Source organism: Brachycentrus maculatus, unplaced genomic scaffold, assembly GCF_059751285.1.
Source record: "Brachycentrus maculatus isolate JH-2025_06_01 unplaced genomic scaffold, ASM5975128v1 h1tg000510l, whole genome shotgun sequence".
NCBI classification, from domain to species: Eukaryota; Metazoa; Arthropoda; class Insecta; order Trichoptera; family Brachycentridae; genus Brachycentrus; species Brachycentrus maculatus.
Window position 1 is genome coordinate 195,002 of NW_028281256.1, and position 12,061 is coordinate 207,062.

At 33.3% G+C, this 12,061-nt stretch overlaps 1 protein-coding gene across 1 annotated transcript; it reads left to right on the forward strand.

Annotated features, from left to right (window-relative positions):
- Positions 1 to 6,730: 6,730 nt before the first annotated feature.
- On the forward strand, positions 6,731 to 7,816 carry LOC148301870 (uncharacterized). The gene has a single exon (XM_088272581.1). It carries the CDS (start codon positions 6,731 to 6,733, stop codon positions 7,814 to 7,816), a length of 1,086 nt encoding a protein of 361 aa, XP_088128707.1.
- The last annotated feature ends 4,245 nt before the right edge of the window (positions 7,817 to 12,061 follow it).

Genomic DNA, 12,061 nt, shown 5'->3' on the forward strand with positions numbered 1-12,061 from the left:
TCGAGGGTACAATTTGCAGTATTTATTTATAAAACTTTATTTTAATTAAGTTTTAAAAATAAACATTATTATTATAATTAAAATGAAACTTTGTTTGAAAATCACTTTAAATTATTTTAACTTAATTATAATGTCTACCGGTTTCGAAGCCACATGCATTTTTATCAAGTTTTGATAAAGAAGCGGTTAGCAAGAAAGAGAATATTACTTTTTCTTCTTCTTTTTAATAGCTTTTCACTCATCTTGGGTGATAGAAAATATAACTAATCACTAACACAATGTGTCGCCTACTTTAAAAATCCGCCACATCCAATATTATAAGATTTTAAAATAAATACTATATCGAAATGCCAATTGTTTTATTGTTTAAAATGTTTATTTACTAAAAAAACCTGCTAAAAATAATTTTAAAAACGTTTTATTTCAAATTTCGCTATATTCATGAAACTTGCCTTCTGACTCATCAGAGATCAGAGAGAGGGGATAGGTAAAAAAATTAAGATGGCATCATTATCGGTTTGTCTCGTGTCTTTTTTTAAATACTCAAAAAAAATCCTAAAAAATGTGAAAATTCTCTTGTTAATAATATTTTAACTAAAAATAGACAAATCTTTGAAACATAAATGTTATTCGGAGAATTTCGCATTTTTTTCTAAAATCGACTTAAATGGATCTGGCGGATTTTGAAAGTAGGCGACACAAATGTCTTTCCATAGAGAATTTATTCTATTTATTGTTTCGGCATTAACTTTGTGGTAAGACATGTTACAATGATAAAAGAAAACACTTCGTTTTTTACCACTTGAGTTTTATTATAGACTACATGTTTCAGAAGTTAAACTTCCATCATTCAGGTCTGTATAATAACTGTAGTCTTTAATAAAACTCAAGTGGTAAAAAACGAAGTGTTTTCTTTAATCATTGAGAATTTATTCAGTTCATTCATTTTGGATCCTTGATTTTTATTAGTATATTATCCTTAGCGTGAATAAACCATTCCCTGGTAGTATGAATGAATGATAAAAAAATGACTAATATCAAGTCGATGATGTCCAAATATATCCAGGTAAGTATATTTAGATATGCATACAGAGATAAGATTTTCCTGCTAGTTTGTATTCCGAGTTGCCGATTCCTGCCAGCAAATTTGAATCACTAATGTGTCGTGAAGGATGTTAAATTACCATACGTTAACTATATGCAAAACAGAACATTGTGTGGATATTTCAATTGCAAAAATCGTGATCAAGGATCGCATTGTCTTTCTAATTTCACATCATCATCGTTTGAGATCAATTCAACAAATATCTCAGTAACGTACATACGAATAATGATTAAAGAAAACACTTGTTTTTTACCACTTGAGTTTTATTATAGACTACATATTTCAGAAGTTAAACTTCCATCATTCAGGTCTGTATAATAACTTTCATACATATTATACAGACCTGAATGATGGAAGTTTAACTTCTGAAACATGTAGTCTATAATAAAACTCAAGTGGTAAAAAACAAGTGTTTTTTTTAATCATTGTAACATGTCTTACCACAAAGTTAATGCCGAAACAATAAATAAAATACATACGGATATATCATTATTTAAATGTAAAATTTATGTTGTTGGGTAATATATCCAAAATAAACACGTTTATTGGATTGAATTCTACTTTGATTTACATATATCGCTTACTCCTTTCAACAACGTCAAATATCTAAAAACTTGATTTTTCAGGATATCGTTTTTAAAGTTTAAGAATATAATAAAATACATTAAAAATAAATATCAAGCCACTTATTGAACTTTTTACTGTGCAACATCTTTTTAGGCACATAAAACCTGAAGGTTTTTTCTGCATTTGAACAATATTTAGTATATTTAAAAAAATAATTAAACTATACATTTTCTTCAAAATGCAAAAACAACACTTTCTGCCCTGTAGCGGGTAAATATTAAGTTCAAAATATGCCACTTTTGCTGGGATATAAGTAAGTACATTTTCACATCTGAATATTGTCGATTTTTGAAATATGACATTGTTGAAAAGAGTGAGCGATATATGATAATATGTGACGCTTTTCGTCTTATTAAGACATTATCAGCAATAAAAGCAGTGATTAATACGAGTATTTTATTTCTCCAAAATATATGACAATTATCCACAAAGTAAATGCTTTAAATATTCAAAATATATAATAAAATTTTATAGTGCTTTTACAACAAAGTTATATTTCAATTGTGTCATGTCAATGTAAAGAATTCCTGAATGGACAAATCCAGATTTGTGAAAAAAGATTCGGACATACTCAAAATATTGTAAATAAAATGGCATTTTCAATAGTCAAATAAGTTTTGATCATTCTTTTAAATTGTATTTTTAGTAGAATCGTTTCGCTGTGAGATTCTTTCTCCGTACATTCATATTGCTGAAATCCCATATTAAATTCGTAATCCGGCTTTGGGAGGATAATCCGACCACAGCAGCTCCAATTTTACGGTATGAAAAGTTTCTATGCAATCCGACCCCAATCAAAAATATTTCATATCTGGTATATTATTTAAGTACACAGCGGAATGGAGGATGAAACTTATTGAATCATTATATTTTATTTATTTATTTATTCATTTTAATTAATGTTTTATTAAGTAAATACCACTGTGTATAATGGTGACAAAAATGTATGATATGTGCAAGGAAAGTGATTTATTGATGAATGTTAGCAAATCCAAAAATATGGTTTTTGAAGGGGTGATGAATGTAGATCTGAGTGTGAAATATTGGTAAATGGAGAGATTTTGGAGCAGGTAAATGATTTCGTACATTTGGGTAGAATGTTTTCTAGGGATGGAAAGATTGATAAAGACATAGAAAGAAGAGTGAATGGTGCACTGCAATCAGTTATAGCAAATAAAAATCTATCAGCGAAAGCTAAACAGGCAGTACGCAAAGGAGTCCTGGTTTCGACCCCAATGTATGGAAGTGAAACATGGAGTTGGTAAAAGAAGGATGAAAGTAGACTGAATGTAGTTGAAACGCGTTCTCTCAGAAGAATGTGTGACAAAACGATGTAAGATATATGTTCGAATAATGAAATAAGGAAAGAATGCAAAGCTGAGACAAGCATTATCGATAAAATTGAGAAAAGTGTATTGAGATGGTTTGGACATGTAGAACGAATGAGTGAGGAAAGCACGGTAAAACAAATCTATGGGGCGAATGAAATTGGAAAAATGAGCAGAGGAAGACCGAGAAAAACTTGGCACGATCAAGTTTGCCAAATACTTGAAAGTGGTCAAGTTAGGAGTCGAAACAATCGGTATGTATGAGGAGATGTATGAACTTGGAATAGGCGAAGAATGTTTGCAAGGACAGAGTGGTGTGGCATTCTATTCTCTCTGCCTACCCCTGCGGGGAAGCGGCGTGACGGTTATTTAGCTAGTTTTATTTATTTATTCATGCATTTAGTTTTTAGCTTAAATTAGATTTTTTTATTTGCCTAAGAAAATTCTCCTTGCCCCCGTAGTGTAATGGTCAGCACGCTCTGCTACCGTACTGGAGGTACTGGGCTCGATTTTTTATTATTACTCGAATAAACCATAGGATTAATTTATATCTTCTTATTACTCAATTATAATCAATTTATATTATACGGAGGACATCGTGAGGTGGGGACGACAACGAAGGCGATACTGGAATGATCATGTAAACACAATGTCAGATGACAGAATCCCTGAAGGACGGAGACTCCCAGGCAGACCTCCAAAAATGTGAAAAGACAGCTGGGAGTCAACATCCCACGAGCTACAAGCGGAGGCACAAACAGATCCTTAGGATCGAGAAAAGGAAGAAGAAGAAGATATTTAAATCATTGTATGACAGAATTAAAAACGGCGATATAAGAAAGGAATGTAAGGCTGAACGAGGAATAATTGAAAAGATTAGGAAGAGTTCTTTGCGGTGGTATGGACATGTGGAGCGAATGGATAACGAGAGAATGACTAAGAAAATATATGTGGCGAATGTGAGAGGGAAAACAGAACGTGGACGACCGAAAAAGACTTGGCACGATCAGGTCAATCAGAACCTAAAATCTGGCGGTGTCAAAAGTCTGGTAATCGGAGGGCATGTATGACTAGATGTATGGATGTGAAGGAGGCGAGGAGTGTATGTCAGGACAGAAGAATGTGGCGTTCCATCCTCTCTGCCTACCCCTGCAGGGAAACGGCGTGATGGTAGTAGTAGTAGTAGTAAGAAGATATTATACTAATTATTCAGTTACTACTATTCTGCACTCAGATCTATATTCATCTCTTTCAAAAATATGGCTTTGGATTTGCTGCTCATTCATCAGCAAATCACTTTCCTTGCACACGTTATACACCTGTCAACAGCGCATGCAGGTTTTCTCGACTATTGGCAAGAAGCACAGCATCATCAGCATACAAAAGGCAACAGACCGCCAAATCGATCGTATAATAATGACAATAGAATAAGTGATAATAATGTCAACTTATCTATTAGCTTGCAATGGAATCCACGTGAAAAGCCAGTATCACACTTCCAACGTCCACAACAGGGTTGACAAACCTTTTTCACAAGTGGGTAAAAAAAAAATCGCAATTTTTTTTTAAAACCATTCCACGAGTCACAAGGATTGAATTATTAAAACAATAATAAATAAAGGCTTACAAGTTTTATTAATTTTAGAATTCACACTCAATTTTTTTTTGGAATTTAAAAATTTCTTATCCACACCCGATGGTGCATAGGGCACTGCATCATATAAACGCAGTGTTATCTTGATCGTTAACACACACGGGTGGTAAGTTCAACGCTTCAAATACCAGTTTAGGGTTATATTAAATAAATTTCGGAGTGAAAAAATCACTTTCATTTATTAAATCCTCCTCAGGGAATCAAACACGGAACTTCCAGCACGGTAGCCGTGCGTGCTGACCATTACACCACGCATATCCAAGATGGCGTAATTTTTTTTTATTCAATGAAACTTTTAATGAAAACAATCATTTGTAAAAGATCTAACGGGTTACAGTTTGTATCGGGTTGTGGTCCCGACGGTCGTTAGTGTTGCAGACTCTTGAAACAGAGTTTCTCGGTTCAAACCCACCCTACCACAATTTGATACCTATTTCTAATAATGAGCTGCTTAGGCGCGCTTATTTGCAAAAAATGCAAATATTTCTCTCTATTTTAAGAAAAAAAAATATTTCTCACACAGGTCACTGCTCGACTCGCGGGTCCCTCATTCACCATCACTGGTTTTTGAAGTAGTTGAACACGATAATGTCATAAAAACATTAATGGGGGACAGTAGTAGCGATGTTGTAAATGAAAGAATGACACACTTTAGTGACATGGCGTTTAAAACGGTGAGTTGTAACCTTGCTACCACTTTTGTTAATTAAAATAATAATTATAACTTCATTAATTGATTCTGCAGTCGCTTTGTGATAATATGTATCCATTTTTTAACTTTTACTTGGTAAATACCACTATTTCTTAAAATGTATTATGACACGTGTTTTGAAGCATTCTGAATCATTTTCAAACACCGTATGTGAATCGTCATATCATTCACGGTTGAGATAAGTAAGTTTTTTTGTTTTTTTTTGCAGTTACCTTCATATTATTTTAGCAGTCTTGTAATTGCTCAAACTTCTTCTTTATCTATGTTGATAAATCTACATTAAAATGGACAAAACCCAGATTTTTATATATAAACGTATATCAAAGTTCTTATTTAATATTTTAAAATGATTTCACATTAATAAAATGCAAAACACCAAACAATTTCAACTGAACTTCAAATATAAACATAAAAAAAAACAGATAAAAAAAATGTTTAATAAAATTCTTAAAAAAAAACATGTATATACGTTGATTGTAAAAAAAAAACCCATACACACACAAAATATAATGCAAAGAATAAGACTATTTTTATCATGAATTTATCCTAAGTAAGTTCTTCACCAGCAGATGAGCTTAGTCTCTTTTTTGGAGAAGCACAGCGCGACTAGTATAAGAAACGTCAATACTCGTGGTAGGAATATCTAGTAATTGAATTATATTCTCATATTTTTTGTAACTCTTCACAAAAAATGTATGCTGAAATATCACTTTCTAAGCACTTGTTCATTTGAAATAATCCGGTGAGTGTTGCCAGATATATATATATCAACACTATCTAGTGGCAAAAAACCATGGAGACTTTTTATATGGCCTTTATATATTCGTGATGCTAATTTTATTACAGTGGTTTGTGTATGTTTGTTTCAGAGAGCTAGAAAGTATGGAAGCTGGTGGCGACAGAAAGCCATCATCGTGTACATAGTAATCTTGTGCTTGGTTTTGGTTAAATTACGGGGATTGATATACAGCAACAACCTACAGCTGATTCGTCTTCGCGTGGACAACAGACCGTTGCCAGCAGGGGAGACTCTATTTCAAGAGATAGCTCTACAACTATCTACCGTTCCCATTTTTGAATGGGAAAAAAACAAAAACAATCAAGCCCAAATGTTTTATAAAAATGCATCCTGCGCACCTTATCCGTCTATATTTGACGTAGAGTTTGAAAGCGCCTATTGGCAAACTCTACACGTCGATAACGGGACATTTTATATGTTTGGAGCGTATTACGATAGGAGAACCTCTGACGGCGCGACAGTGCGAATTCTTGCTATGATTGACCTGACAAATGTACCAATCCCGATGTATTGTCAATTCTGGTTTGACGACAGTGAAGAGCCATCTATTGTGGAGTTCAGCAACTACAGTTTGATATGGTATAAAGAATGGGGAGGTCACTTTGATGGGACGTTCCAACCTTACTTGGTGACGTGTCCTGTTCCCGATGAAAAACATTCTCCTCCTTCATCAGTGTCCTTAGTGCAGTACCCGTGTGAAGTTGCTACGAACCACTTGAAAGTTTACTACTACCAACCCCCAAGCAAGAAACCCTTCGCAGTCTGCGTAAAAGGGTTAAACTTTATGCACGAAGACGTGTCCATCCGTTTAGTGGAGTGGTTAGAGTTCATGTTCGTTCTTGGTGCAGACAAAGTGTTCATATACGAGTTCGAGTTTCATCCGAATATCACCAAAGTTCTAAATTACTACAAGAAGCTAGGAAAATTGGAGATTACACCCCTCACCCTGCCAGGAGGAAAGCCGAATTTACCAATTCTTCAAAAGCGCTATTTGAACGGAAAGGAGTTGGAGAAACGTTTGAACGAATTGATTCCCTACAACGACTGTCTGTACAAAAACTTGTATTCATACGAGTATTTGAGTATGGTGGATATAGACGAGATCATAGTCCCGATGATTGATGGCGATTGGATGGGATTGATACACAGGGCACAAGAAGAGGCAAGGGATGCTGGCAAAGAGGCAGCTTCCTACAACGTGAGAAACGTCTACTTTTTCGATGACATGCAGTACAGTGGACCATTGACCAGTGGCATTCCTTCATACATGCATACGCTCCATCACCTTTTACGCACGAAAAACTTCACTGGACCGAATTCATTCGTCAAATCGCTTTTCGTTACTAACAAAGTCGTGACGGCGCACAACCACCTTCCTATAGAAGTCTTTAATTCAGTAGCCAATACGTATCCCATCAATACAAGCCACGCTAAAATGCATCACTTTCGAAAGAGCTGTGTGGTAGAACTGTGGTCATATTGTGAGGCCTATCGTAAGAATACCATTGTAGATGCAACTGCAATTAAGTATAAAGATAAACTTGTTCCCCGAGTTACTAAAGCATTGATTGATACTGGTTTTATTCTGTAATTGTCAATCAAACGTAAACCAGTAAAGTGATTTTCCATTTTATCAGAACTGGAAAAAAAACCATGGAATTTTTTTGTTGCTGGTAATATCTAATTGGTTTTCTAACTAAGTAATTAACTATTCATCTGTTATTATATTTATAATGATACAGTATTAGTTTCCCCTATGGATTCCCGTATGCATACACTACGATATTATGTATTTTTTCCTCCCTACGATGGGTGCTTTAATCAATATTACGGGTTTAATAATACCGTACTCTGATTAATTTCTTATTACTCTATTCGCGAAGGTTCAGTTTTTTTTCATTATATGTAGGTGAATATTGAAACTTAGTACGTAACTCACAATCACGCCACTTCCCTGCAGGGGTAGGCAAGAGAATACAACGCCACACCAATCTGTATTTGCAAACAAAATAAGCATCTTCCACATTCATTCCTCTCTTCAAACCTTTGACTGTTTTCAAGTAGTTTTTAAACCACTTTCCAACCACTAATTTCGACACTTAAAGTGGCGTTCAAAGTATCACATTTTGAATAAGCGTTTAACGTGTCACTGCCATTTGTATTTCCTGATTTTTTTGCAATTGACACCATCGGCAAAAACGCCATAAACTTTTTCTTATTCCTTATAATATATAACATACAAAATACCTCCATCAATACATATTTTATTATAACTTAATCATAACTACATTGATAGTGTTAAGTAATGATAAGTCTCTAGGTAGAATTCCAGTTTCGAAAATAACTTATTTCATGTACAGAAATTTTATCACAAAGTTATTTTATGAAATTATAGTACTGGTAAGTACATAAAACATAAAGCAACCTTAATTATATGAGTTTTATAACTTATAAGTTCTAATATAAAGTTTTATACAAAATTTTGTTTTTCTTTTTCCTAACCATTATCCGCACCTATGGGTGCATAAGACACTTCCCTTTATAGATTTTGTAATCCAAATCGTTCATACTATGTGTGTACAAAACATATCAAATTGAAAAAAATGTGTCGGTTGTCTTTTGGATGCTGACCACGCAGTGCGTCCTGCCGATAGTAGAGAAGACCTGCAGGCACTGGTGAAAAAGGTCACCAACATGTGTGCAAGGAAAGTGATTTGCTGATGAACGTGCTGCAATTCCAAAGTCATGTTTTTTAAAGAGATGAATGTAGATCTGGGTATAAAATAATAGCAAAGGGGAAAATTTTGGAGAACGATATCGTATAAAAGGGAATTCTAGGGTATGTTTGGATCGACAGAGATATAGAAAAGAGAGTGAATGCCGGGAACAGAGTGAAAGGAATACTGAAATTAGTTGTAGCAAATAAAAACCTATGGGCCAAAGCCAAACTGGCATTATACAACGGAGTCTTGGTTCCAATCCTAATGTATGGAAGTGAACTATGGAGTTGACAAAAGAGGATGTAGACTAAGTGGATATTCGAATATATTTGAATGGTGAAATAATGCCCAGACTTCTATATTCTTCTTCATCTTTGATTATATATCAAAAAATAATATGAAAACTAACTCCTATAATGGAAGATTATAAAGATTTGTGAACAAGTATTTGGACACACTCAAAATGTTGTAAATAAATTAACTGGTCAAATTATAAGCTAAGATAATAAAAATGAGAATGATATTTCCTGGCGTTTCTCATGTATGTTATTAAAATCCAGGATTCGGACCTCACATACTAATAAAAGAGTTTCTGCTTCTTTAACCTAGAACTAGTGAATGTTACACGTGTGTTAAGTTATGACTTAAACCAACCTATGACGGTCGTCAGTTCCGTTAATGCCCTAACTTCCATATTCTTCTTCATATTTGATGAGATGTCGAAAAATAATGTGAAATAAGGAAATGGAATGCTTAGATAAGCATTATCGATTAAGACATGTGGAACGAATGAGTGAGGAAAGATCAGTAAAATTAAATTATGAGAGGAATGTAGTTGGGCATAGGAGCAGAGGAAGATCTAGGAAAACTTAGCAGGATCGAGAATTTAAAATATTTAAATGTGGACAAACCAGGAGTTGGAATAATTGGTGGGTATGTATGGTATAAAGAAATGCATGAATATGGAAGAGGTGAAGTTTGTTTGCAAAGACAGAGCGTTGTGGCCTTCTAAAATCTCTGCCTATCTCTTCGGGGAAGTGGCGTGATGGTTAGTAAGCAAAACACGAGAAACGCCATCTCGTTTAGGAGTGATATTCATTTTTTAACAAAGTTAGATTATTAATGATGTTTAAGCCCTTCGTAGAACTCTTATTAAATGACTAATTATAGCAACTTGGTTAAAAATATCTTTTGTGTTTTCAGTATTTTCTGAAAACTGGGGGGATTGAAATAACACAAACTCATGCAGACGCCATTAAAAAGTTTTTAAGCAAGGACGAATGATTTTCTTTTAATTTTTCTTAAAAATAAGTCGAAAATGAAAAAAGGTTAATTAATAATACTCGTATTATTTAAAATGCTTGTATATGTCTATATTTTATCAATTGATAAAAAAAATAAGTATTGACATTTCATGGTGGAACTGCATTTTAAGTTATAAAATAATAACTGTGTAGTTTTTTTTTTAGACCAGTGAGTTTTATAAAAAATGTTGTATACACAAAAAAGTAGGGGTTGAATACGATGATTTTATGTATGTATTTATATTTTGATGTAAAACCCTTTCAAAACTATTATTTTTATTCTTATATACTATTTAAATTCACATAATTAAAATTCATTTCGTCAGAAAAATATATTTCAACATAAATTAAAAGCTGTGGAAGCTCTTTCGCTGTTATGTTTTTATTTGCTTCAAGTGATTTCAGTGCATCATTCACTCTGTTCCCAGCTTTTACATATTCTCATTTTTTATTTGGGTTAACAATAGCAACATATCGCTCACTCCTTTCAACAACGTCATATATCAAAAATCGTCAAATTTTAGTTGTGTTGACATAAACTCCTGGAGGTCTTCTCTACTATCGGCAAGAAACACAGCATCATAGAAATATAAGTATGCAGGTATGACATGCATCGTTATTAAAATTCAGGTAGATTATAATTTGGACTAGTTCGTTTACTGTCAGTTCAAGTTGTTTACTGCTGAATCGGCGAAAGGAAGGAAGCGAAGGGCTTATAATTCAATTTAATCTAGTAAGGAAACGGAAGTAAACGGAAATGAGTATGTGTGACGTGTGTCAGCTACAGGGTTGGCACACCTGTCGGAACTTGAGGAGAACGAAATGAACAATACTAAATGCCAATCGAAAAAGAGCTCATGTAATAAGAACAAGACACCTTGTTTAAAAAATAAGGGTTACTTTAGAAATATATTCAAGTGATAAATTATCACAACTTCGAATGAAAGCGTTTTAAATGTTTATAATTTAATTGTTTTTAAAAACTTAAAAATTGTTTTTAAACATGAACTTAACCGTAATAATAACAAGGTTCTAGTCGAAACCGGTTGGAGAAAAAATGTACCAATAAAATAGTGGTTAAAAACAAAGTTGTTTCATTTTACAATGTTTATAAAATATGCCGTAAAGTATCTGCGAAAAACATTCAAGAAAACGAAGTGTTTTTAAGTGGTGAAATTGTAAAAGAAAAAACTCGTTTTTTACCTCTTGAATTTATTTCATTAGTTAGGGACTAGTTTTGGAAGCTATGCTTCCATCTTCAGGTCTAAATATAAATGGAAACATAATTAGTAATTATCTGCTCTATAAATAAGGAGAGGGATAAGTTAGGAGGAGGGGGGGTTAGTCAAGGGGGTGTAGTTTTAAAATAAGGGTAAAACTGGAAAGCAAAGGTAGATAAACTCAAGTAGTAAAAAATTAGTGTTTTTCTTTTTAAATTTCATGGTTATATATACTTCTTTTAAGGTGCATTTCACTTTGTCTATAAATATAACACATTCTGAAGGTTTATTTACAATTTATCTTTTTTTGGAGTTATTATAAGACATTGATATCGATCAGTATTTTGTATCATTAATAAATTTTGCTTGAAGCCTTACATTTTTTTTGCAAGGGTATGCATAATAAGTCACCCTTCGAACTTTTTCAGGATGTTCATTTTTTCTGTACCAAGACTGGCGTCAGCTTGCGGATATGTGAAGCTTATAGGGGAGGAAATATTATTCAGATGCGTATTTCCGTCGTAAAGCATATAAATTCTTTTTAAGAATTTTACCAATATTGAATTTTTATATTGATTACGATTAAATGTTT